The sequence below is a fragment of the Ahaetulla prasina genome, chromosome 2 (assembly GCF_028640845.1).
Source record: "Ahaetulla prasina isolate Xishuangbanna chromosome 2, ASM2864084v1, whole genome shotgun sequence".
NCBI lineage: Eukaryota > Metazoa > Chordata > Lepidosauria > Squamata > Colubridae > Ahaetulla > Ahaetulla prasina.
Window position 1 is genome coordinate 215,399,525 of NC_080540.1, and position 27,764 is coordinate 215,427,288.

A 27,764-nucleotide genomic window follows, 5' to 3' on the forward strand; every position below is an offset into this window, starting at 1 on the left:
GACACCCCCCCCCCCGATTCAAATCATTCCCGACTTGGTCCCTCCTGTTTAGCCTCACTTCTTAACTACTTTCAGAAATTGCTTTTTGACTGCTTTTTAGTTACTAGGAATTTTTATAATGATGAGTTAATTCAGAGTACTGGGAGAATTTCCTTCAGCCCTTTGCAAATACAAATAAATAAATACAAATAAAAATAAAAATTTAAGAATTCAGAAAAAATATTATTAATTTGGAATAAAAACCAAAAGGGTGATTAGAATTTTGGTTTTGGACAATTATAAATGGACTAAGATGGACTAAGAGGTGAGATGGATTGAAATAAGATGTTAAAATTAATTATAAGAATTCTTTACATGGGAAAATACTCTTCAAGTCTTAAAAAATGATAGAATGGGACTTTGAAGGTTGGACACTAGGGGGAACCAGAAGGCACTAAAGATTACAATTAAAGAAAACAATACATACATTTGAATTACGAATATAGGATGGAGCAAAATAGTTAACAGTGAACGTACTAAAGGATATTTGTGAACAATAGGCCCAGAATAAGAGGTTTCAAAAATGTTATGGAATAGGAAAAAGTTTTACCAGACAAACCTGAGATTGAGTGGCTTTAAAAATTACAGGCTACAAAAATAATAATTAAAAAAGATGCTTTATACACATGGATATAGGAATGAAGCTGGCTGATGTCATAATAATTAAAGGGGATAAACAAATAACAAATCAAGAGAACAATCTTGAGAACTTTCCTATATTGAATTTACAAAAGAGTCTTGTTAAAGTTTTGAAGGTTTTTGTGAGAAGGAAAATAAAGACAAAAAATGAAAAGAAATCAAATTCTAAGATAGTATTCGAAGGGATAAAAGTCCAGACTGTTAAAACTAAAAGTAAGACATACAAAGTGAGTTAATTTGATTAAAGTTAAACTAGATATTGTTATTCTGCAAATCCTTAATAGACTTTTGTGACCAAGACTGAACAAGGTTTTAAAGATTTTTTATAGATAAGAGATGAGAAATAGGAAGAAGAAACCATTTGTTATATTTTAAGAAAAGGCAAGTTACTAAAATTGTCTATATTTGTTCCAATGAAGGGAGAAGTAATTTCTTTATATATTTTCTTTTTTGCTACAATATTCTTATTTTTTCTTTCCTTTCTATTCCTTTTTGTCTTTTTTCTTCTACTGTTTCCTTTTTGCACTTTCTTTTTCTTTTAGTTTAATTTGTACTAGTTTTAAAATAGGTTATTCAAATTACTATTAAACAAACAAACTATTTTTAATGGCCATACTTGCAATATGGAGCAGACTCCCTGTTGGTATAAGATTGACCTCTATATTATTGGCCTTCTAAGAACTGTTAAAAATGGAATGATGTTGAAGGACAAATGGTGAAAGAAATGATGCTGATCTATGATGTATGGCTTTAGTATTTTGTATTAAATGCCTTTAGGAAGGCACTTAAGACCCGGTTCTTCCTGCAGGCAATGTGTTACGTTGGTGTGTGGCCACTAATCACTAGCAGTGCTGTAGTATATTTGAATCTATTTCCTCCCTTCATTCTTTTCAATGTCTGTATTTTCACTGTTTTTAACCCATTAAGTGATCTAGTCACGGAGAGGGTGACCTTAAAAATTGATCAAATAAATTATTGTATATTTAGGACTCTTTTTTACCACAGATGTTTTATTACATCATTGCATGTTATTGTAAAGCACTAAGAGTCCTGCTGAATGCACTGGGGACAAATTGAAAGATAAATAAGATGCATTTGAATTATTACATGATATATCTCTTCCATAATATACTTCTATGATACCCACACTTTATTTATGATAATTGTAATATCTGTTGACTTATAAAACTGACATTCAAAAATTTAAAATAAAGCATATAATACAAGTAGATAACAGCTTCAAAACCTAAAGAAAAAATGAAATGCATAGGCTAAAAATAAATCATACTAGAACTGACAGTTCTGCCTTCTCTTTTCCCTGCTTTTTCTTTGACATTCCCACTGCTTGCATTTATAAATTATAAATATGTGCACTGTCCTAAGAGGACATTTTTTAAAACATCCTGGTAGCTAGGGTCCTATTTCTTGTCAATACTCCCTTTCATGATAGGAAAAAAATACTGAATTTAAAATTAAATACTGAATTTAATTTGCTTTTCAGAAGACCAGAGATGTAGACTGAGGCTTAAACAAAAAAAAAAATCTTTGAAAAATATTTTATGAAAAATAGCTTCAGTTATCAAGCTATAAATAGTAAAACAATTTCTTACCATCTACAGTCATCCAAGCAATATAGGAAAACGATGCAAAAAGTGTATGAAAATAAAACAGATAAAAGCAGAATGATGGAATTACTATGGAAAGGCTAAAATCAAATACTAATTATATGATTAAACTTAAGAATCAAGAAAGAAAAACAATACCGTTTAAATCACACTTCTAAGGAGATAGCATTAAAATAATTGGTTCCTTTTAGATATTAAATCAAAACATACATCTGCATGTACTTATTTTATTTATCTAAGGGCATTTAAATGACTGCCCAACTCAAATAACATGACTCTGGGCAGGATATAAAAAGAAAAGAAAAAAAGAAAGGAAAAATAATTAACCAATAAACATAAAAAACTTGAAAAGGTCATTAAATCATGAAAGCTAATTTTACTGTAACTCCTCAAATTGGGAATTCTATTCATCTGACCCAAAGGTTTGAGGAAAGAGACAGATCCCAACTGCTGCCATTGAGAAGGCATGGTTTTGGGTTCCATAAGATGGCATTGTTTCAGTGAAGCAACCTAGGATATACCCTCTGTATAGGATAGAAGCATCATTGGGTGTCACTGGATTACAACTCCCACAATTTGTTCAGATTTGGGAAGCACTAAGTTGGAAAAGGCTACATTATTAGTTGAAATGTTCCCCCCCCCAATTGCGTGGGACTCAAAGATTTCATGATACATATGCAGAGAATTACCCATATTCACAGTCTTCCAAATAGTCTTGCTTACACAAAGCAAATCAGAAGACCACCCATATACGTTAGAAGGATTAATTTATGTTGGAGTTTTTCTGCATGATCGCAGAATTTGAACAACTCTCATTAGGGAGGATTAATTTTTGAATTATTTTGCCACACCATCATTTTTTTTCCCATTCACAGTGAAACACATTCTTTAAAGTCTTTTGAGAAAAGGGGTATTTCCAGAGAGCTAACAAGCCATCAGGTGCAATGCACTATGAAGCTGTGTTAGACTGTAAACATCTTTTATAGATGTTTTAGCAGTAAGAAAATAGGTAGAAGCAGAAGGAAACTATAGGAAGGTAACAAATTATCATCTTTGCATACGGAATAAAAATATTGTACAGAGTAATGCAGTTTGCATGTATGAGCACATTTTTGTATCTATTTACAATTCGTAGACTCTACCTGAATATAAATAATCCCCATTTCTGAATCAACTATAATAGAACATTTAAATACAGTTTTGAAGAGTCAGGTCTTAAAGCCTTCTTTCACCTTGGTGTTCCTCTAAATCCATGTCAAGCTGCCGGATTCCTTCATTGAGATGGTTGATCTTTTCTTTTATCTCTGTTAGCCTAAAACAATGTGTAAAGGGTATGGTCATAACTATATATATACAGCTTTAGACACTAGCTTTTTGCAAAGAGTACTGAATAAATAGCTTTCAGACCAACAATCAAACAGCAATGTCTTTTTCTCCTAACATGCTTTCGCTTCTGCATATTCTTGAATCGAGTTTACATAATTTTACCTAAATGAGTTTTTGTAGAGAATGAGGAACATAAGAATTTCTTATGTTAAATAATGGATCCCCCTGCTGGTTAAAAAAAATCATTATAACAATGTTACAACAGAGTAGTGCTTCTTTACCTCACTTTCTCAAAATAAGAATTTCTCAAAATTCAGAGACAAATGTAAGTAAAACATTAATTAAAGTAACCCAGTTAACGTATTTAAATTTAAATGCAATATTGTATTTAAATGTCATATTGTATTTATATAAGGGAAGGCATTTTAATTTGATGACAGGTATCATCTGTAAAATCTCTTTCCTTTATTTTTTCTTTGAACAATATGAATAACCATATGATAATGAAGCATGTCTCATAAGCAATCAAAATGTCACAGGACAAATATTTGTTTTAGACCTTCTCCTGTTGCATTACTTATTACTATTGTCTTATTACTATACAGTAGTATTACCTAGTTAAGTCATCAGATACCTTAATTTCAACTCCATTTTCACATACGATTCTTCAGAATATTTCAACAAGCAGGTTATAAAAACAGCCCTGCTTCTTTTTAGTCAATGGATACAATTCACATGACTGACAAATCATCCAAAATATGTGGATGTAAGTGAAACTGATTTTATAGCAAACATTAAAAACTAGAAGAACAATATAGAAAAATACTCACTGCCTCTCCATGCTTGCTATTTCTTGATTGTCTTCCTTCACCTTAGAAAGAGATAACATTAACATAACATATTTCTTAGTGACCCAAATAAATTATTCAGTTATGGAACTGAATGGTAAATTATTCAGTTATGGAAAGAATGGTAAAAATGCTGGTTTAGGTATTGTCTAAAATTTACTGAATAAAATACTGTCATCTTACCTTTCAGTATTACAAATAAGTGCATCTTAGAAAAAATGATATACAAATACTGTAGTCCTTGACTTAAAACTAAAATTGAGCCTGGAATTATAGTTGTTAGTTATTGTGGTCATATCAAGGCATCACGTGACTAGGCTTAATTTTTTGACATTTTTTTGTGATAGTCATTAAGAGAATGCAGTGATCATTAGGCAAACATGTCAGTTGTTAAGTGAATCCATTTTTCCCAGTGGGAAAGTAAATGCTGGAAACCAGCCAAAAACATTTCAAATCAGGGTCATGTGTCCATGGGACATTACAAATGACTTTAAAAGCTGAACTAGTTGTCAACCGCCCAAAATGTATCACATGACTGTGGGTGGAAGTGCAACAGTTGTAACTTTGAAAATAGGCTGTAAGTAACTCAGGGAGGACCATTTTAACTTTGACTAGTTGTTAAGCAACAAGTTGTAAGTTAATGACTATAGGATTGTAAGTCTTACCTATAGGCCAGAAATATATCCAAATTCTGCTAGAAATATATCTGCTCAGATATACACTGATGATGATGCTTTGGGATCCAAGGGACACAGAACCAAACCTACCTGTTATTTGAGCTTTACAAATATTACAAAGTATGTTTTCTACCTGTTTTAATAGTCTTTCTCTCTCCTCCTGTGGAGATCCCATGTTCTTGTCCTCTGCAATCATTTGATCTCGATGTTCCTCAAGACCATGGAGCTTTTCATAAAGCTGTAAGGCCTCTTGTTTAATTTGGGAGTGGGTAATTTCCTAGAGACAGAATACATGCATGTGGTATTTTATACTTATACAACTGAAACAGAAAGTAAAGACCAGGGACAATGAATCAGTTTTGGCTTCCAAGTCACATTATTTTATGGCTGACCAGCAACTAGAGAGTAGCACAGGAAGGTTCCTGCTAAAACTGAGCATTCTGCCCATACATTCTTTATATTATATATGTTCATTGTGTCAACGTACTAGGCCTTTGGCCTAGTATGGCTTCAAAAGCTGACACATTGATTCAAAGATTATCACTCCTAAATATTTCTAAACACACAGATAAAACAAAGCCATTATTTCATTTCATTTCATTTTCATTTATTTGATTTTTATACCGCCCTTCTCCCGAAGGACTCAGGGCGGTGTACAGGCAAATAAAAAACAGATAAGACAATATTTTATAAAATGCGAGATTAAAAAACTTATTATAATTTGCCTAAAAAATTTAAAATATATAGAAATTAAAACCCCGTTTAAAATTAATAATAAAAACTATAAAATCCATAAAATTTAAGCCAGCCCCGCGCGAATAAAAAGATGCGTCTTCAGTTCGCGGCGAAAGGTCCGAAGGTCAGGTATTTGGCGTAAACCCGGGGGAAGTTCGTTCCAGAGTGTGGGAGCCCCCACAGAGAAGGACCTTCCCCTGGGGGCCGCCAGCCGACATTGCTTGGCGGACGGCACCCTGAGAAGTCCCTCTCTGTGAGAGCGTACGGGTCGGTGGGAGGCATATGGTAACAGTAGGCGGTCCCGTAAGTACCCAGGCCCTAAGCCATGGAGCGCTTTAAAGGTCATAACCAAAACCTTAAAGTGCACCCGAAAAGCCACAGGTAGCCAGTGCAGTCTGCGGAGGGGTGTTACATGGGAGGTACGCGACACTCCCTCTATCACCCGCGCAGCTGCATTCTGGACTAGCTGAAGCCTTCGAGTGCACCTCAAGGGGAGCCCCATGTAGAGAGCATTACAATAATCCAAGCGAGAGGTAACGAGTGCGTGAGTGACTGTGCACAAGGCATCCCGATCAAGGAAGGGGCGCAACTGCCGAACCAGGCGGACCTGGTGGAAGGCCCCCCTGGAGACGGCCGTCAAATGGTCTTCAAACGACAGCCGCTCATCCAGGAGGACACCTAAGTTGTGCACCCTATCCTTTGGGGCCAATAACTGCCTCCAACAGTCAGCTGCAGCTGCAGCTGACTGAATCGAGATGCCGCATCCACAGCCACTCCGTCTTGGAGGATTGAGCTTGAGCCTGTTTCTCCCCATCCAGACCCGACGGCTTCCAAACACCGGGACAGCACTTCAACAACTTCATTGGGGTGACCTGGGTGGAGAAGTACAGCTGAGTGTCATCAGCGCATTGATGGTACTTCACCCCAAAGCCACTGATGATCTCACCCAACGGCTTCATGTAGATGTTGAACAGAAGGCGAGAGAATCGACCCCGCGGCACCCCACAAGTGAGGGCCCTCGCGGCCCACCTCTGCCCCCTGTCAACACCGTCTGCGGCCGGTCGGAGAGATAGGAGGAGAACCACCGATAAACGGTGCCTCCCACTCCCAATCCCCCCAACCGGCGCAGCAAGATACCATGGTCGATGGTATCAAAAGCCGCTGAGAGGTCTAATAGGACCAGGGCAGAGGGATAACCCTGTCCCTGGCCCTCCAGAGATCATCCACCAATGCGACCAAAGCTGTCTCCGTGCTGTAACCGGGTCGGAAGCCGGACTGGAACGGGTCTAGATAGACGGATTCTTCCAGGTATTGGGGTAGCTGACGCGCCACAGCACTCTCTACAACCTTCGCAACAAAGCGAAGGTTGGAGACTGGCCGATAATTTCCCAAAATAGCCGGGTCCAAAGAGGGCTTCTTAAGGAGGGGTCTCACCACCGCCTCTTTCAAGGCGGCAGGGAAAACCCCTTCCAACAAAGAAGCATTTATAATCCTCTGGAGCCAGCCTCGTGTCACCTCCTGAGTGGCCAGCACCAGCCAGGAAGGACACGGATCCAGTAAACATGTAGTGGTGCGGAGCCTCCCCAACAACCTGTCCACGTCCTCGGGAGCCACAGGGTCAAAATCATCCCAAACGGACTCAACAAGACGTGCCTCCTCTCCCTCGCTTGGATCATCCCAATTTCGGTCCAGACCATCCCGGAGCTGAGCGATTTTGTCGTATAGATAACCACTAAACTCCTCGGCACGCCCCTGTAAAGGGTCATCCCGCACCTCCTGATGAAGGAGGGAGCGGGTCACCCGAAACAGGGCGGCCGGGCGGTTATCTGCCGACGCAATGAGGGTGGAGGCGAAGAACGCCGCCTCCTCATTGCCACTAGGTAGGTCCTAGAATAGGACCTAACTAGTGTCCGATCAGCTTCGAACGACTGGACCTCCAAGTGCTCTCTAGGCGCCTTCTCCGGCGTTTCATCTCTCAGCCCCTCGGAGAACCAAGGGCCGGACGAGATCTGCGCCGGGTCAGAGGTCGCAAAGGCACGACACGGTCCAAGGCCCAGCCGCGCCTGTTCCCAGGCCGCAACTAGTTCCTCAGTCGTGCCGTGGGCCAGATCCTCAGGAATGGCCCAAGCTCCGCCAGGAACCTCTCAGGGTCCATCAGGCGCCTGGGACGGAACCAACGTAGGTTCCGCCTCCCGCGATGGTGGGTGGCGGTTCGGAAGTCTAGGTGAAGGAGAAAATGATCGGACCATGACATTGGTTCTGTTACTAAATCGTCTAGTATCAGATCATTTAACCACTGACCAGAGATATAAATCAGATCCAGCGTGCCTCCCCCCATGTGCGAAGGGCCATCATTTACTCGAATCAGGTCCAAGGCCGTCATGGAAGTTTGAACTCCCGAGCTGCAGTTGATAATAAGCCAGCTGATGGCAAGTTGAAATCCCCCATAACTATAAGTCTGGGGGTCTCAACTGCCACAGTGGCAAATAACTCCAGCAGCTCGGGCAGGGCTGTGGTCACGCAGCAAGGAGCCAGGTACGTGATCAACAAGCCCAACTGATTCCTATGGCCCCACCTCACATAGAGGGATTCACAGCCGGCAATCTGAGGAACAGTGGCCTCCCTCGGCTCTAGATCTTCCTTAATGACAACCGCCACCCCTCCACCCCTACCCTGGGCCCTCGGCTGATGGAATGCTCGGAAACCTGGGGGGCACAGTTCAACGAGGGGAACCCCCCCTCTGGCCCCAACCAGGTCTCCGTAATGCCCATAAGGTCCGCGGACTCCCCCTGAATAAGATCGCAAATCAAGGGGGCTTTATTTGCCACGGACCGGGCATTACATAACATCAACCGAAGATCCAGGCTCTGAGGATCACGGCCGCCCGAGGAACGGGTAGGGACTAAGGGGCCGGAGCACGTGATCGCTTTCAGACATCGAGCACGTGCTCCCCAGACTCGATACGGCCCCCCCCCTCCGCCATATCTGCCTCTCCCACTTACCGTACAAATTGAACCACCCTCTAGTCCTGGAACAAACCCCTCCCCCCGCCTTCAGACCAGATGTAGTAGTGCGAACTGGCACCGGGCTGGATCCTCCCGACGGGTTCTCCCCCACCCGTCTTGTCCCTCCCCCCCTTTAAAAAACCCTTGTTTAAAAATCTATTTAAAAAACCCCATACATTCTTCTTAGCAGCATGCCACCTCTCTGGGTCCCAAAACCCTTCGTTGAGGTAGGCCCTCGATAACTTGGAGGGCCATTCCTGCGAGGCGGGGGAACCTCGCAGTCGAAGGAGGTCAATAGGCGAGTATCTCATGGAGAAGAAATAATAAATGGCAGAAAAGGGGTCCATCCCTAACCGGTATAGGCATCACAATCCTTCAGATGACCCGGTCAAGACACGCTGTAAGATGTTAAGAATTTAAGAGGTTCACTCTCGCCAAGCTGTTAATGGTGATAGAAAACGCGGCCAAGAAAGCCACCAGCGTGCCTCTGATAAAGACACGTGGCCGAAGATGACACAGCAGAAGAGGATAAATGTGGCCGAAACCAAGACCGCCACACGTCGTCGATGTCGTCGATGGAAATCGTGGCCGCTAACGGGGCCACTAACATACCTCCGCTGCAGTTAAAGTTCGCAGGCCGCGGCCGGGAATAGGCTGGGAACAGGCTGGGGGGTCGGCCAATGTCCAAGGCCGATTTAGAAGTCCGAACTCAGTTTGGGGTAGGCCACCATACCGCCGCTGATGGTAGCCGCGGCGCAGGCTGGGGGGTCGGCCGATGTCCAAGGCCGATATGAAGTCCGAAAGTCCAAAGTCCGAAAGTCCAAAGTCCGAAAGTCCAAAGTCCGAAAGTCCAAAGTCCGAAAGTCTAAAGTCCGGAATCAGCTGATGGTAACCGCGGCATAAACGCCGCTGATGGCAACCGCGACACAAACGCCGCTGATGGCAACCGCGGCAGGGCCTCAGGCCGCACCAGGCCGGAACACCCCCCATCGCCCGAAACCGGCCGCCGCCATCTGCTGCCCGTCCACAGCTCCGTTCTCGGCAACCGAGGGTCTCCAAAAGCCCAAAGACCTCTCCCTCGGTTGCCGACATGCTGTTCTCCCGGAGCCGGAATCAGGCCGGAACACCCCCCCATCGCCCGAAAATGGCCGCCGCCATCCGCTGCTCGTCCGCGGCTCCGTTCTCAGCAACCGAGGGTCTTCCAAAGCCCAAAGACCTCTCCCTCGGTTGCCGACATGCTGTTCACCTGGAGCCAGCGATCCAAGCAGCCCGGCGGTCGGCAGAAGCAACGCCTCGGCCAGGGAATGCCCCCGCTTGCCATCTTCACGAGATCAAGTCGCCGCCATTTCGCGCATGCTCAGAAGAAAGAAAAAACTATCTTCACATGCAGAGATATACACCACTAATTAATATCTGGATTCATTTTCTTATTTCACATCTATTTCTGAGCCTTCTTAATCATTCTTGATTGAAGAACATATGTATTATTCAAATTATAATTGCCAATGTGTGAAAATTACTGGCTGGAGGTGCTTGTCGGGGTGGCAGTGGAGACCCCCAGACTTTTAGTCATGGGGGACTTTAATCAAAGTTATAACCTTTAAAGTACCATATAGTAACTTTCTAATAGATTATCAAATGGGAAAATTCAGTTGATACATACCGGTACATATAAAATTGTGGGCGTCATTAAACTGAGGTAACTCTGAATCTTATTTTTATCTCTGGTCAGTGGTTGAAGGATCTGGATTTGAGAGATGTAGTCATAGAACCTTTGTCATGGTCAGATCACTCTCTCCTTCGCCTGGACTTTCTGAATAAGATCGCAAATCAAGGGGCTTTATTTGCCACGGACCGGCATTACATAACATCAACCAAGATCCAGGCTCTGAGGATCACGGCCGCCCGAGGAACGGGTAGGGACTAAGGGGCCGGACGAGATCTGCGCCGGGTCAGAGGTCGCAAAGGCACGACACGGTCCAAGGCCCCAGCCGGCGCAGCAAGATACCATGGTCGATGGTATCAAAAGCCGCTGAGAGGTCTAATAGGACCAGGGCAGAGGAATAACCCTGTCCCTGGCCCTCCAGAGATCATCCACCAATGCGACCAAAGCTGTCTTCGTGCTGTAACCGGGTCGGAAGCCGGACTGGAACGGGTCTAGATAGACGGATTCTTCCAGGTATTGGGGTAGCTGACGCGCCACAGCATTTCTACAACCTTCGCAACAAAGCGAAGGTTGTAGAGAGTATGGTGGCATATCAGTTTCCCCTGCACCTGGATGAAACTGTCTATCTAGACCCGTTCCAGTCCGGTTTCCGGCCCGGCTACAGCACGGAGACAGCTTTGGTCGCGTTGGTGGATGGAGGGCCAGGGATAGGGGTTGTTCCTCTGTCCTGGTCCTATTAGACCTCTCAGCGGCTTTCGATACCATCGACCATGGTATCCTGCTGCGCCGGTTGGAGGGATTGGGAGTGGGAGGCACCGTTTATCGGTGGTTCTCTCCTCTATCTCTCCGACCGGTGATGACGGTGTTGACAGGGGGCAGAGGTCGGCCCGAGGCGCCTCACTTGTGGGGTGCCGCGGCTCCGTTCTCAGCAACCGAGGGTCTTCCAAAGCTCAAAGACCTCTCCCTCGGTTGCCGACATGCTGTTCACCTGGAGCCAGCGATCCAAGCAGCCCGGCGGTCGGCAGAAGCAACGCCTCGGCCAGGGAATGCCCCCGCTTGCCATCTTCACGAGATCAAGTCGCCGCCATTTCGCGCATGCTCAGAAGAAAGAAAAAACTATCTTCACATGCAGAGATATACACCACTAATTAATATCTGGATTCATTTTCTTATTTCACATCTATTTCTGAGCCTTCTTAATCATTCTTGATTGAAGAACATATGTATTATTCAAATTATAATTGCCAATGTGTGAAAATTACAGGCTAATAAAACCAGCTGTCAAAATTATTTTCTGGTGCGATTCTGAAACTAAGGAAGTTGAAGTATTATCAAAGTTATAACCTTTAAAGTACCATATAGTAACTTTCTAATAGATTATCAAATGGGAAAATTCAGTTGATACATACCGGTACATATAAAATTGTGGGCGTCATTAAACTGAGGATAACAAATATTTAGAAAGTTACACAGAAATTCTGTTGGTTAGTATAATACTGTGGTTTAACATTTTAAATCGAATAGTAGGAGCCCACTTAAAAGTTCCCACATTGTAAATAGTTTGCTTAACTTTTATTTATTGAATAAAACACAACCGCATGGTTTTGCAAGTCCCAATAGCTAAATTCACTCATTATGCTATGTAATATGTGAATCAGGCCATATGGTTTACTGCAGTACGTTACATGACAGAGGAAGCAAACAGTGATAATTTTCCTTCAAGAAACAATTATCCTTTCCAGTATTTTTTGTTAAAATTTACTAAAAGAGTCACTGAGAGTTGAACATAATAATAGGATTAATAATTAAATACTATCTACTTAACCCAGGTTCTTGAGAATGACTTGATAGATAAATAAAAATGCTAAATCCATTCAAAATACCTTGCTTGACTGTATGACAAATTATAATAATACAACAGAGTAGAAGAGAAAGAACTGGAGAAAATCAACAAAATATAAAGACCTTCAAACAACAATGGAATGACTGTGGCAAAAGAAAGCAGGAATACATACCAATAGTAATAGCTGCTTTGAGTGCAATCCCTAAACATCTGGAGCCCCATGAACACCAATGGCATTTACAAAATCAACTTCAGTCAATGGCAAAAGGCAGCTTTACTTGGAACAGCTTACATCTTGGGGCAATACTTTAACACCATCCAACAACAATATCCACCTTTTTAATCCACCTATCCACAAGCAATCAGGTGTTTAAACTGGATTTCACTTTTTAATCTACCTATCTAGTTCTTCCCATGGACTAGATAGTGTCCTGAAGATAACAAACAATGGAAATCAGTTTCCCCTGCACCTGGATGAAACTGTCTATCTAGACCCGTTCCAGTCCGGTTTCCGGCCCGGCTACAGCACGGAGACAGCTTTGGTCGCGTTGGTGGATGGAGGCCAGGGATAGGGTTGTTCCTCTGTCCTGGTCCTATTAGACCTCTCAGCGGCTTTGATACCATCGACCATGGTATCCTGCTGCGCGGTTGGAGGGATTGGGAGTGGGAGGCACCGTTTATCGGTGGTTCTCTCCTCTATCTCTCCGACCGGTGATGACGGTGTTGACAGGGGGCAGAGGTCGGCCCGAGGCGCCTCACTTGTGGGGTGCCGCGGGGTCTCTCGCCTTCTGTTCAACATCTATATGAAGCCGCTGGGTGAGATCATCAGTGGCTTCGGTGTGAGGTACCAGCTGTACGCTGATGACACCCAGTGTACTTTTCCACGGGCCACCCCAATGAAGCTATCAAGTGCTGTCCCGGTGTTTGGAAGCCGTGGGTCTGGATGGGGAGAAACAGGCTCAAGCTCAATCCTCCAAGACTAAGTGGCTGTGGATGCCGGCATCCCGGTACAGTCAGCTGAATCCTCGGCTGACTGTTGAAGTCACTGGCCCGATGGAGAGTGCGCAATCTGGGCGTTCTCCTGGATGAGCGGCTGTCTTTTGAAGACCATTTGACGGCCGTCTCCAGGAGAGCTTTCCACCAGGTTTGCCTGGTGCGCCAGTTGCGCCTTTCTAGACCGGGATGCCTTATGCACGGTCACTCACGCCCGTGACGCCTCGCCTGGATTACTGCAATGCTCTCTACATGGGGCTCCCTTGAGGGGCATCCGGAGGCTTCAGTTGGTCCAGAATGCGGCTGCAGCGGGTGATAGAGGAGCCCTCAGGGCTCCCGTGTTACACCTATCCCGCGCAGACTGCACTGGCTACCTGTGGCCTTCCGGTGCGCTTCAAGGTGTTGGTGACAATCTTTAAAGCGCCCATGGCATAGGGCCGGGCTATTTACGGGACCGCCTACTGCTACCAAATACCTCTCACCGACCGTGCGCTCTCACAGAGAGGGACTCCTCAGGGTGCCGTCAGCTAGGCAGTGCCGTCTGGCGACACCAGGAAGGGCCTTCTCTGTGGGGGCTCCCACCTCTGGAACGAACTCCTCCAGGACTTCGTCAACTTCCGGACCTCCGAACCTTTCGTCATGAGCTTAAAACGCACTTATTCATCTGCGCTGGACTGGATTAGATTTTAAAGTTATTGGTTTTAAGGGTTTTTTTATTATTTATATTGTTTTTTAAATTCGGCAATAGAATAAGTTTTTTAATTGTTGTTTTTAATTTGTATTTATATGTATTTTAACTGCCTGTGAACCGCCCTGAGTCCTTAGGGAGATAGGGCGGTATATAAATTTGAAAAATAAAATAAATAAATAAATAAATAATAAAACCAGCTGTCAAAATTATTTTCTGGTGCGATTCTGAAACTAAGGAAGTTGAAGTATTATCAAAGTTATAACCTTTAAAGTACCATATAGTAACTTTCTAATAGATTATCAAATGGGAAAATTCAGTTGATACATACATATAAAATTGTGGGCGTCATTAAACTGAGGATAACAAATATTTAGAAAGTTACACAGAAATTCTGTTGGTTAGTATAATACTGTGGTTTAACATTTTAAATCAAATAGTAGGAGCCCACTTAAAAGTTCCCACATTGTAAATAGTTTGCTTAACTTTTATTTATTGAATAAAACACAACCGCATGGTTTTGCAAGTCCCAATAGCTAAATTCACTCATTATGCTATGTAATATGTGAATCAGGCCATATGGTTTACTGCAGTACGTTACATGACAGAGGAAGCAAACAGTGATAATTTTCCTTCAAGAAACAATTATCTTTTCCAGTATTTTTTGTTAAAATTTACTAAAAGAGTCACTGAGAGTTGAACATAATAATAGGATTAATAATTAAATACTATCTACTTAACCCAGGTTCTTGAGAATGACTTGATAGATAAATAAAAATGCTAAATCCATTCAAAATACCTTGCTTGACTGTATGACAAATTATAATAATACAACAGAGTAGAAGAGAAAGAACTGGAGAAAATCAACAAAATATAAAGACCTTCAAACAACAATGGAATGACTGTGGCAAAAGAAAGCAGGAATACATACCAATAGTAATAGGTGCTTTGAGTGCAATCCCTAAACATCTGGAGCCCCATGAACACCAATGGCATTTACAAAATCAACTTCAGTCAATGGCAAAAGGCAGCTTTACTTGGAACAGCTTACATCTTGGGGCAATACTTTAACACCATCCAACAACAATATCCACCTTTTTAATCCACCTATCCACAAGCAATCAGGTGTTTAAACTGGATTTCACTTTTTTTAATCTACCTATCTAGTTCTTCCCATGGACTAGATAGTGTCCTGAAGATAACAAACAGCTAAAATAATACTAGAGAGGGATTTTGACTTTATTTTTAATTTTATGTAAGACACTTATTTATGAATTATCGCATTTCAACTTATAATGGATAACGCAACTTATCCATTATGTAATGAATTTGAGAATAGGAAAATACATACTGCTTCCAGAGCTTGTTCTTTCATATTTACAGCATCCATTTCTTGTTGTAAAGAAGACAATTCCTAGGAGAGGAAGTAAGTTTTCATACAATAAAAAAACTGTTAAAGAAATTTAGTGCTTTGAAAGAAACTGAAAATTAAGGCTTCACGAGCAGCCCAGCTATGGCCATATTCTACATAAATGTACATTCGTATTCAGATTCAACCTCAAGGCATCCAATCTTATACTTGATAAATATATCACCCATTTCTTTGAAGAATTTAATCACTGGACTAAATCCATCATCAACATGATCATCATCATACTTAAGTCCTCAGTTTGGACTTGAATTATTTAAGTTTCCACCAATCTTAGACTGTGACTCTAAATGTAGATCTCTCACACATAATAATTCCACGAATAATTGGAATAATTTTCTCTGCATTTGTAGATAACAAACAATGGAAATCAGTTTCCCTTTGAAACAGATGAACTCAAAACTCTACAGATTAGAAAAAAATATTTTGGCAAAAATTGTAATTAAGAAAAATATATTTGAATAGTTTTGATTGTATAAGATAAGGTCACTACTTTGTTTATGAATCGTGTTTGTGTGGAGGGGGGAAATAAAAAATCAGTAAAAAACTTGTATATAAAAAAAACTCTACAGATTTCAGGATTTTTATGTTATAGTCAAAATTAATTTATTCGGTTCCTACACAGCTAAAATGAGATTCTTATAGAAACAAATATAAAAACGTAAGAAATAATAGCTGTAACTAAGTCAAGCAAAGTTAGATTATAGTCATGCTTCAAAATGTGACATGATTGTAAATGTTCTGATGTTAAGGAAATATGTTTTCTCCTTTAAACCTTAGATTCATTTATATTGTTCTGAACAATTTTTTTTCTTGAATGGGATCAATCAAATCTTTCAGTACTACATGGAACTTTTCTACAAAGAAAAACATCACACTAAACAATCATGCATGCTTAATGTGCACATTAGTCTTGCAATGGCTGGTTCCTCCAGTGTGAGAGACAGCTAGCAAGCCACACATCTATGGTTTCTTTAAAATTAAGAAATCATGCGTCTGGCAAGAAACTGGAGAACTAAAGGTATAAGAAAGAAAAAGAGGTTGGTAGATTCTGTAACATGATTTCTGATGGTAAAGAGTTAATCACATCCACTCATCTTTTAAAACAGGGGTCACCAACCTTTCAGACCTCAGGGACCACTAAATTCATAATTTTAAATCCTGAGGACCCTTAATATAATTTTTTTAAAAACATAAATAGTATTTAGTGAAATATAAAAAATGCAAATATTTTTTCTGCGGACCACCAACATTTTCTCGTGGACCACCAGTGGTCCACGGACCACTGATTGGTGACCACTGCTTTAAAAGATTAAAATCTTAGATTTGGCTGAAAGATATTTTCCTTAATATGTTGATTGAAGCTTCTGGATTTTTTTTTTAAATTTCCTTGGTCTGAAACTATTCTGGCACACATCAAACTGTAAATTAGGAAAATATCAAAGACTACCTGCAAGAGCTTTTCATTTGCCATTTTCATTTCTATGTACTTGGTTTGATCTTCTTCCGACATATTTTTTATTATATTTTCTGCCGCTTGTTTTTCCTGCTGGATGTCATCTTCCACAGCTTGAATTAGTTTTTCTTTGCTGCATCACAAAAAATAAATATTTTGTAAACCCGATTCACTTTTTTTTTGCATTCTAATTATTTTAAAATTTAGAACAACAATAAATTTTACACTAAAGAGAGTGAAAGAAAAAACAAAGCAATAAGAACAAATGTAAAGTTTTCCTTGACTTCTAATGACTTCATGAATATATTCATACAGTTTTCTAAGGAACATAAAGAAATGCCATTGTTAACTACGGGGATTTTTTGGTTTCAAACTGTTATTTTTTTTTAAAAAAAATTAAAACAATATTATACCTATTTTTAGCTAATATTTCATATTTTGTCCTTCGTACCACAAAAAATGGCAGGAAATTAAAATTAAACAATGTGCTTGGAGGGTTCTCTTGAAACCACAAAAAAAGGGTCATGAAGGCCACAATTTGCTTACACTAACTAAAACACTGAAACTGCTGAGGGGGATTGGGAAGAGGACCTGACTATTAAAGAAAGTATGACAGAAACAGCATTTCCTCACACTTTTCAGACCCTTATTATGAAGCTCAGATAGTATTTGTTAGCTCTTTTTTCCTGACCTTTGATCTAAAATCAAGTATATGCCTGCTTCCTTTTAAAAACAAAATTTATAGACAGGCTATGCTGTATGCCTGGACTGATTTTTTTTTACTGCTAGTGGCAATCACCATCCCCATTAAAAAATGAAGAAGTCTACCTTTCTAACCTTAGCTCTTTGTATCCAATACAAACGTGTTTTATTGCAAACTCTAGATTACTCCACCCTCACCTTGCAATTTAATGTCATAAAACTGCACAGATCTTATTCAAAAGTTGTTTTGATTGGTTGCAAGTCTCTAACTCATAGATGAACACATAGTCAATCTTTTGCTAAAGGTGTCCTGCACTTTATTTTAAACTTCCTCCCTGCTAATTGGGTACAAAGGTTGCAGCCAAGTGCAGAAATATTGCAAGTTTCCTCTCGTCTTTTTCAATCACAGGAAAATACCAGTATGCAAGTATGATATTCTGAAGAAAAATTAAGAAGGTATGATATATACAAATAAATCATGGTACAATTGTGTGCTACTAAAGTTTGCTTTGTAATCCAAGAGGGTAGAATGTACTGTCTGGTTCTGATTTTTTATGAAATTCAGAAAAGATACTGAACGATTTATGTTTTGTGAGAAGTCGTATTTAACTCTACTGTTACCTTGAAGCTGTACTTTGTTTTTAAACCACCTAAAACGTAACAAAGATTGCTTTGGCAATAAATAGGAAACCTTGAGAAATAGCATATACTTGATTTTTTTTTTATAAAAAAAATATGGCTGAAGATAAGATTGAGAGATGCTTTCACCACGAAACTTTACGCAACCTTGGTTTTGTTTCTCAGGCTACTGCACTGTATAAAATAAACATCTTATTAACTGTATTTTTTATCAATCCTTGAGAGATTTATGCAGTTTTCTTTATAAAGAATGGTCACATAAATTGCATCACGACAATGAGAGATGACTCTCTGCTTTGTGCTGCCCTTTAAAGTGGAACCATTTTAGAGCTCAGTTGGGAGCAAGGAGCAATGCTCTTAAATTACTGAAGTTGCATTTGGAGAACATTTGTTATTTTTGTACTTTATAAAAATCTACAACAATATTAATTAGCTGAAGCAATGCATTTTTATGAAGTGTTGTACTTTTAGCAAGCAGACTTGGCATGTAACCTCTGAATTCTTAAAAATAATAATTGCTGTTTGGTTTGCCAGCTAGAGATGCTTTAGAGACAAAATCATATCTGCTTTGAAACATAGAGGGAGCACATTTCACAGGCTTTCTCCTACCTAGTCACATTTTCTATAAGAAAAAAACACTTTGAAATTGGGAAGATGACTTAGAAAGTTCTACAATATTGAGACATAAAGGCCAGGATTCTGCCTCCTATATATGCATTCTGCATCGGGTTGATTTGTCAATCACCTTTGCAAAAATTTCCATGTATCATTATTCCAAACAAAAAGCAGAATTTGGGAATATGGGAGTATGAAAGATTACTGTGTGCATCTCTCCGTGTAGGTATTTGGGTATGTGCGTGTTTTTGCCTACATCATGCACAGTAAACAATATTTCATAAAGTCAGAATAAAAGTTTCTTCCATACATAGGTCATCAGATGGTTGAATGGATGATTTAAGGATGAAAACAATATTACTTCAATTTTAATGTTTTAATTCAACTCCAAGAATTCTATTCATTTATTTTGCTCTGCAATTGACTTTCATACATGTTATTGGCACAAATCATGACCCAAAGAATAAATAGTAGCTCCTTAGTTTCCTATGTTAAATCTTCAGTTCTTGTTACTATTTGAATTATATCAAAAATTAACAGGTTTTGAACATGAAGCTTGTTTGGCTGCTAATATTGGTTGCAGTTCTCTTTCTTCATCCTGTCAGTACTGAATGCAGTGATACTGCTCAAACCGTAAGTTATCATTTTTTTAGCCACTTGTTAAAGAAACTGTTAGCTCCCAATTTCTTAATTAGATGAGATTTAGATCCAGTAGAGCTTTTTTTATGATGCCATGCAGATTTTTTAAAAAAATATGTTTTAGAACATATATAAATTTGTGATCTTCATAAAATATAATGATCACATATTTCTATTAATACTATCAGTCATTCCATCACTCATGAACATATATATGCCCAGAGCATGTTACACAATCCATACCAAAAATAAGGAACGTTTAAGCCTTCAGGATGTTAAAACTAAAACCCCATTAGAGAATATTTATTCTGTATGACATTAGAGATTCAATATAGCACTAAACATTTTGTAATATTCAGATTCAATTCCTTCAAGTATCATATTCTGCTGCATATATAGTGTCCGTTACAAATCACAATATATAATAAACAGATCTGGGTCATGATGTATTTATTGTACCACATTTGACCTTTGTGAGGTCAAATGAGCCCAAAAAGTGAAGAAGCATTTGTGTAGTTTATGTAATTTGCAATAGTTGCATCATGATGTCTGATGCAAATAATTAACTATTTAAAATGGTCACATTGGCATGTTGGTATGATGCATATGTCAGCACATGGTGTCCCTTGCATCCTTTGGCAGCTCTAGAGTTTTTTAGAATGAAACAGCTCCTTATACCAAAAGATAATTTTCAGTTTGGGTTACATGGAAATGTCACATGCATTATGCTTCATACTCCATTACAGAAAGCTTTCTAAAGACTTGGAGTATGGAAATTTTAAAGTATCCGGAATGAACATTCATGATCAACTTCTTTCTTGTATACAGTATACTTGGAATGAAAATATTCCTAACTAGAAGCAGCATGTAGATGTCATTGCTTTGTTTCTGATTTGGGTAGTGTTTATTTTGCTGTTCTCTATTGCTACTTTTCTAATCTTATGGGATTTTGTTGACACATGGTTCTTTATTTTATTATCTAAACTATGTGAATTTCTGTTTGAGCTGACAGTTACTTTTTAAACAACAAATATTATAAAGATTTGTAAAAGATTTTTGTAAATAATTTGTTATGATATTTCCGTAACTGTTTTTTCTCTCTATTTAACAGGTAAACTGTCAGGAAGTGGCAAAAATCCATTCTTCTGTTCCTTCTAACCTAAACAAAGACATTTCTGTGTTATATCTTAGTTGTAACCATATTACTTTAGACAAGAATGACACAGTAATACTTTGCCAGTACAATAATCTCTTAGAACTGTATTTGAACAACAATTCTATTGTTGTTGTTTCTAATTTCAGCTTTGAAAAACTTTTACAGTTAAAAATTCTTGATATCAGTAATAATTATATCAAAACAATTGAAAAAGCAGCATTTGCTGGTTTGAATGAATTGCAGATTCTGAATCTACAAAATAACAAAATTACAAAATTAAATTCTGATGTATTTGCAAGGCTAAACAAGTTGAAAGTCCTAAACTTACAAAACAATTTTCTTAAAGATTTTGATGCTGAGGTAACATTTAATTCAATATGTATTAAATTAAATGGAAATGTGTGGACTTGTTCATGTGACCTTCTTAGTTTACAACATTGGCTGAATAGTTCTACTTTGATAACGGGTAGGTCAATATATATTTAGTCTTGATTATTTTTCCATTTCTAAAAGTAATTTTAGAATTGCTTTCTGAAATTCCTAATTTGGGAGTCAAAAACTGTAAAAGAAAACTGTATATTGGAAACAGTCTAAGAGACTTGGCTTATATACAACATTAATGTGATTTCCAAACTGGATTGTGAAATTAGTTTGTATAACTGAGTTTGTTTGTTTTTATCATGAACTAATTTATGCACAATGCTAGTATCCTTGAAAGTGAAACTAAATATTAGCAAGGTTCTTTATCTAATACTGCAGGACCTGATTTGGGCTCATTCCAATCATTTATGAAGCATTTAGGCATGGTTTAATACACTTGTTAATATCCCCATATGAAACTAAATATAGTCCTCATATTTTAAAGTACTCAAAATAGCAATTTCAAAAGTTATCTGTTTAGCCAAGTGAGTTAGAAAAAAGGTTTGCAATGTGAACCAGAAATGTATTTAGAATAATGTATTTCAGTAAAATAACTTTTTATACTACAACTAAGGCTATCTACCAGATCTGAGCTGGAAAAAAATCAAGGGGACCACTAGATGATAGCATACCGAGAACTTCAACTGCTGTCATCTAGTAGTTGTTCAGTTTTCCAACACAGATCTAATAATCCTACATTTAGGTATCTGCTTATAAGTGAGTCACTTTGGGTTCTAAAGAATATCCTTCTGGGAAAGCAATTAATGCAATTTAAACAGATAACTAATACAATAATATATGTCATTCAGTTTGATAATGATACAGTTAAAACAGTATATTCATACATTTTTACTCAGAAATTGTTTTTCTTGGATGTCCAGTTTTTGGGATATACTGTACATTACTAGAATTCATTTTCCAGATGATTATTTAATGAATTATTCCATTACTGAGGCCGACAGTGATGGAATATATCTTTGAATTAGCTATTTACTAAATTTGGTGCCAAGAAAATGGCATTTCACTACAAAATTCTTCTGATACATGCAAACCAGTTGTTAATGAGTAAGATCAGTAAACTTGGACAGCATTTCTTGAAGTTCTCAAATGAAGTTTGTTTTCTTTGCATTAATGCTAAATGTTTTCTGTCGATATGTTTAGCTGGTTAACTGTCCTAAAAGATTACTGGTTTTGTTTGTTTGTTCTGCTGGCTTTCTTTTGTTAGATTAAAATGAATATAAATTAATTTAGGTTTATTATGTTACTTATTTATTTTGCTTCACTCTGTCAATCATATTGTGCTACTTCATTCATTTTTTAAATTTATAAACTAAACAATATTTTTAATATAAAAAGTTTATCTTTGTACAAGAGTGCAGGCCAAACACTTTAATGCTGATACTGAATATATTTACAGAAAATGAGAACAATATTACGTGCCCTATTCCAGTTACTCTGAAAGAATATCCTATCAAGGACACAAATACATTAAATTGTAAACAAATGAGAATATCTGGAACAACTATCTCACCTTTTACTTCTAAGACTACCACCTTTGGCACTACATATAATTATACAAATGGAACAGCATATTCAGGTACATTTCAGTTTAAATAAACAATTAAGTGTATATTGAGGTATATTGTTTCAGAAAAAATGTCAAAAATAATATAATTCATTTTGATTTTGAAGCATTGAATATTTTTAAACATAAACAATATCTGTAGGTCTGCTATCTGGAGGGAAAAACAGAATGTGCATAGTCTTGAGTATTTACCAATATTCATTGAGGAAATCAACTTAGATTTGTTTAAACATTCCACTGACTGTTCTGCATTCACACAAATTAAAACCTTATAACATATTGCTTTCCATTTAAAAATAACTTTTGTCGAAGTTGTTCTCAAATGCCTGCAATATTCTATCTGAAACGTGACACATTCATAAAAATTTAGGAGTCCACTTGAATAAATGAAGCTCCAAGCCACCTAATTGAGACAAAGCAACTTCTACCAAACTAAAAGCTCATCATTCAGATAGATGGGCAAATGCATTCATGCATAATGCCGGGTTCAATTCTGTTTTATTTTTTATTTTATTTTTTTCTTGTTCTTGTAAAGGACTGGTTTTACGTCTTTTTTTCTGGTATATCTGGAATGGTCAACTACATAGTGTTTTCATAAAAGGCTGTTTTACTCTCAACCTTCCCTCTTCTCAACATAGCATTGAATATGATGACTTAACCCATATAGATTTACAGAAGAAAACGTTGAAAAAGCTCTTCATAACTTGAAACCATCGCTATCTATTGGACCTGATGGACTATGCGCATACTTCTTAAAAAAACTTTCCACTAATATAGCAGAACCCCTAAGTATAATCTTTGACAAAGCTTTCACAACCAGTTCCCTTCCCAAACTTTGGTCACTAGCCACAGTCATCCCTATCTTCAAAAAAGGAGACCCCAGCTTAGTTGAAAATTACAGACCGATCTCTCTGTGCTGCGTCAAATTCAAAGTCATGGAATCAATTATCAACCAATCCATTACCTCACACTTAGAAACTAACAACCTACTCTCCAAAAAACAATTTGGTTTCAGGAAAAAATTATCATGCAACTTACAACTTCTTCACTGTAAAAACATATGGACTACAAATCTCGATCAAGGCAAAACAATAGATGCAATCTACATAGACTTCTGCAAAGCTTTTGACTCAGTAGTACACGATAAACTTCTCCTAAAACTAAAATCCTATGGCATTTCAGGACCCTTTCACAAATGGATATCTGCATTTCTGTCCAACAGACAACAAGGTCAAAATTGGCAATGCTCTATCAAATCCTGTTCCTGTCAAGAGTGGCGTTCCTCAAGGCAGTGTCCTTGGACCAACACTCTTCATACTATACATTAATGATCTTTGTGACCATATCGCAAGTAATTGTGTTCTCTTTGCTGACGATGTCAAACTATTTAACACCACAGACAATGCATCTATCATCCAAAAAGACGTTGATTATCTAACCACTTGGTCTAAAACTTGGCAACTCCAGATCTCAACCAGCAAATGCTCAGTCTTACATATTGGAAAAAAGAACCCAAACACTAAGTACATACTTGATGGACATTACCTTACAGATGACCCCCACCCCGTTAAAGACCTTGGAGTTTTCATGTCAAATGATCTAAGTGTCAAAGCCCACTGTAACTACATAGCAAAAAAAGCTCTAAGAGTTGTAAACCTAATCCTGCGTAGCTTCTTTTCCAAAAACACTACACTACTAACCAGAGCATATAAAACATTTGCTAGACCAATTCTAGAATACAGCTCGCCTGTTTGGAACCCTACCATATCTGACATCAATACAATTGAGCGAGTCCAGAAATATTTTACAAGAAGAGTTCTCCATTCCTCTGAAAACAACAAAATACCTTATCCCACCAGACTTGAAATCCTAGGCTTAGAAAACTTGGAACTCCGTCGCCTTCGACAAGACCTAAGCTTAACTCATAGAATCATCTATTGTAATGTCCTTCCTGTTAAAGACTACTTCAGCTTTAATTGCAACAATACAAGAGCAACCAACAGATTTAAACTTAATGTTAACCGCTTTAAACTAAATTGCAGAAAATATGACTTCTGTAACAGAATCATCAGTGCTTGGAATACTTTACCTGTCTCTATGGTCTCTTCCCATAATCCTAAAAGCTTCAACCAAAAACTTTCTACTATTGACCTCACCCCATTCCTAAGAGGACCATAAGAGGACCATAAGCGCACAAACGTGCCTACCGTTCCTGTCCTATTGTTTTTTTTCTTTTCTTTTCTTCTTCCTATATATATATTGATGCTTATACCTCCTAATATTTACTCATATTATGTTTATATACTATATAATCCTTTTTATATGATGTTGTGACAAAAATATATAAATAAATAAAAAATAAATAAACTTGATTATTTCAGTCATGCTTTAAATTTTAAACCAGGAAATATATTGAAATAATTTTATGGGTACCACTTAACAGAAACAATCTTTTCCCTAGCAGAACATGAACGTGATAAATTGCAAGGTGTATTGAGTATCTTTACATGCATATTGGCAAACTACAGTTAATCAGATAATCCAGATAGTTCAACAGTCCAATTATTTGTTATATGTCCATTTGAGCATAAAATTTTGGCTTTGGCTATCTGATATGGCAATAATTTCTTCTCATGAAAGTCAAATAGATCCCAGTTGAAGTTGTATGATTGGCATTATACTCATATCAAAGGACGAACTAGGTGAGCTATTAGCTTTGAATAAATTAGATGACTTAGGCAGATACCAGAGATCCATGTAGAAAATCAAGATTATTCATCGATCTATTATTAATTCAGCTGAAATTCCATATGTGATATTTAAAAGTATCATACAAATTAACAAGTTTAATAAATAAAATTACAATATAATACTCACTTAAAATTACTTTAAAAGTTTACAGTATTTATTATATCTTTTTTAAAAAATTCAATAGGTAGATAGCCCATATTTCATACCTAAAGCCCATATTTCTCATAAGGAAGAAGACAATTTGCTTAATGAGATCAATAGACATTAATAAATGGCCTCTGGGAATCAAGCAATTTCTCAGAAAGTTTGTGTAGGAGTTATGGAGGATGACTACACATTATAAATATTTTATTTCAACCTGCAGGTATTCAGCGCGTTGGCAAAAGCTGGACTTTTTTGATGGGTGTCCTAGCAGTTATCCTCAGCACTACAGCACTGATTCTTGCTGCTATCAAGTTTCCGATGTGGTACCGTTATTTAAAAAGCTATAATCACAGACCTCTCCAAGAAAAAGAAGAATCTGAGCTGTTTGAAGAAACGTTCACACCTCAATTATGCATGCCCGCACAAGCATCAGAGACTAATGAAGAAGAGCCTATAGTTGTTTTTGAACAATTCCGTCCATATGTTCCAGAAGATGATGGATTTATTGAAGACAAATATATTGATCCATAAATGTTTACCATATATATTATAGACTGAAACTGTTATTAGCACAGAATTGTGCCCTTCATTGTCCTATACATAGGACATAAACACACACACTCTGTGTTGTTTGTCATTCATCAATTTCATATGATCTAAACTTATTAAGAAAAATATTATAATTTTGATTTAGGAGATATTGATATGATGGATTTCTAATGCAATGAATTAAATTTCTGCTGTAATTTATGACATTTGTTTTATGATGTCTATATTATTTGCATTTGTTTACATAATTAATCTCTGAGGGAATGGGTGTTTTAAGAAATAGGAAATATAAATAAAAATTTGTGTAAATGGGAATGCATGCAACAATACAATAGAAAAATGTGGTTGCGATCGTGGAGCACTGCTTTTGTCAATTTGCTCTCTTCTACTGTATACCTCTCCCTTCAGAGGCCACTGACTGCACTGAATTACCCCCCATTTGATAAGAGCTGCTTCACAATATTTATTCCAATTTGTGTGACTTCTACTGTCTTTTTAGTGTGGTAAATATGCAAATTGTGAAAGGTTTCTTCAAATGATTGAAAATATACACTGGACAAACTGGAATGTATATGAAAATTCCTTTCTACATTTAAAAAAAAATGAATTTAGGTACTTACCTTTGTCTTTCTGTAAAAATAATGTCTATGCTCTGAGCTTCACGGTCATTTTGAGCTTTTAACTATTAAAAAAGACAAAATCATTGGTAACATCATCATGTGCAATAAATAATACCAATACTGAAATGAAACATGAGTTTTATGCTTACCAGGTTATAATCACTCATTACTTCCTCCATATCAGTATTTGTGTTAAGTTTATCTACCAACTAAATCAACAAGAAAAGTTAATTAATTCTTTATGTAATCTCATATAGGAACAAAATCAAAGGCATTATTGCTTTGTATAGTTGCTGTCAAATCTGCATTGGTCTGAACTAGATTAGAGAAACAATAGTTGGAAAGGTATTTACAAATACAATTCAAAACTGAGTCAAATTTTCATACTGTATCATTCAATCTAAATATTAAAAAATATCTATGAAACAATAACATACCATATTGTAGTCTGCCAACTGTCCTTGAAATTCTTTGATTTCACTAGCTAAAGATTCTGCTCTAAGAGCACAAGAAAACATAAGATTATTACAAAGTCTAGCAATGAATGGAATTTAAAACAAGCTCAGTTGTACACTTCCAACCCAAAAGTTATTCATAAATATGAATCCACTAAGAACAAGTGTACTTATAGATTTTGATGTGCAGTTTACCTTTTTTCATAGGACAGATAGACAGAATTCTCCTGGTTATACATATCAACTTCTTTCTGAAGCTTATTGATTTCTGCAGTAAGCTCGTTTATTTTGCCTCTATAAGAAAAGAAATAGGTGATCATATTAACATGTATACTTTAATCTTTGGTATTGCTGAAATTTCATATAATTTAAGTTGAGGTGGTACTTGAGAGAACCAAATGTACTACAACTACTATTACATCTTTTTCATTTTGACAATAAAGGACTAAATAGAATATGCACTAATTTGGATTTGTTCAGGGACTTGCAGTCCTGATTTTAATTTTAAAATAATTAGGAT

The 27,764-nt window shown here is 37.9% G+C and overlaps 2 protein-coding genes across 5 annotated transcripts in view; one reads left to right on the forward strand and one right to left on the reverse strand.

Moving 5' to 3' along the window:
* The window catches only part of IFT74 (intraflagellar transport 74), a 59,174-nt gene that overhangs the window by 20,399 nt on the left and 11,011 nt on the right, over positions 1-27,764 (reverse strand). For 3 of the 4 annotated variants that reach the window (XM_058170442.1, XM_058170438.1, XM_058170439.1), the window contains exons 5-13: positions 27,440-27,538; positions 27,227-27,287; positions 26,939-26,998; positions 26,790-26,851; positions 16,964-17,102; positions 15,436-15,498; positions 5,288-5,431; positions 4,460-4,500; positions 3,536-3,615 (exon numbers count right to left, since the gene is read on the reverse strand). In XM_058170442.1, coding sequence (XP_058026425.1) covers positions 3,536-3,615; positions 4,460-4,500; positions 5,288-5,431; positions 15,436-15,498; positions 16,964-17,102; positions 26,790-26,851; positions 26,939-26,998; positions 27,227-27,287; positions 27,440-27,538 — 749 coding nt within the window. Of the gene's footprint in view, positions 1-3,529; positions 3,616-4,459; positions 4,501-5,287; positions 5,432-15,435; positions 15,499-16,963; positions 17,103-26,789; positions 26,852-26,938; positions 26,999-27,226; positions 27,288-27,439; positions 27,539-27,764 lie in introns of all 4 variants that reach the window. The other variant, XM_058170441.1, reaches the window with a different exon arrangement.
* On the forward strand, positions 17,149-21,851 carry LRRC19 (leucine rich repeat containing 19). Its single transcript, XM_058170443.1, has 2 exons — positions 17,149-19,558; positions 20,676-21,851. The coding sequence occupies exons 1-2, from the start codon at positions 19,475-19,477 to the stop codon at positions 21,204-21,206; spliced, it is 615 nt and encodes a 204-aa protein (XP_058026426.1). The 5' UTR covers positions 17,149-19,474; the 3' UTR covers positions 21,207-21,851.

Bases quoted from the DNA above. Each gene is read 5' to 3' on its own strand.
- LRRC19 (XM_058170443.1), top strand. From the start codon at position 19,475: ATGAAGCTTGTTTGGCTGCTAATATTGGTTGCAGTTCTCTTTCTTCAT. The intron at 19,559-20,675 runs GTAAGTTATCAT...TCTATTTAACAG, and splicing joins GCAGTGATACTGCTCAAACC to GTAAACTGTCAGGAAGTGGC.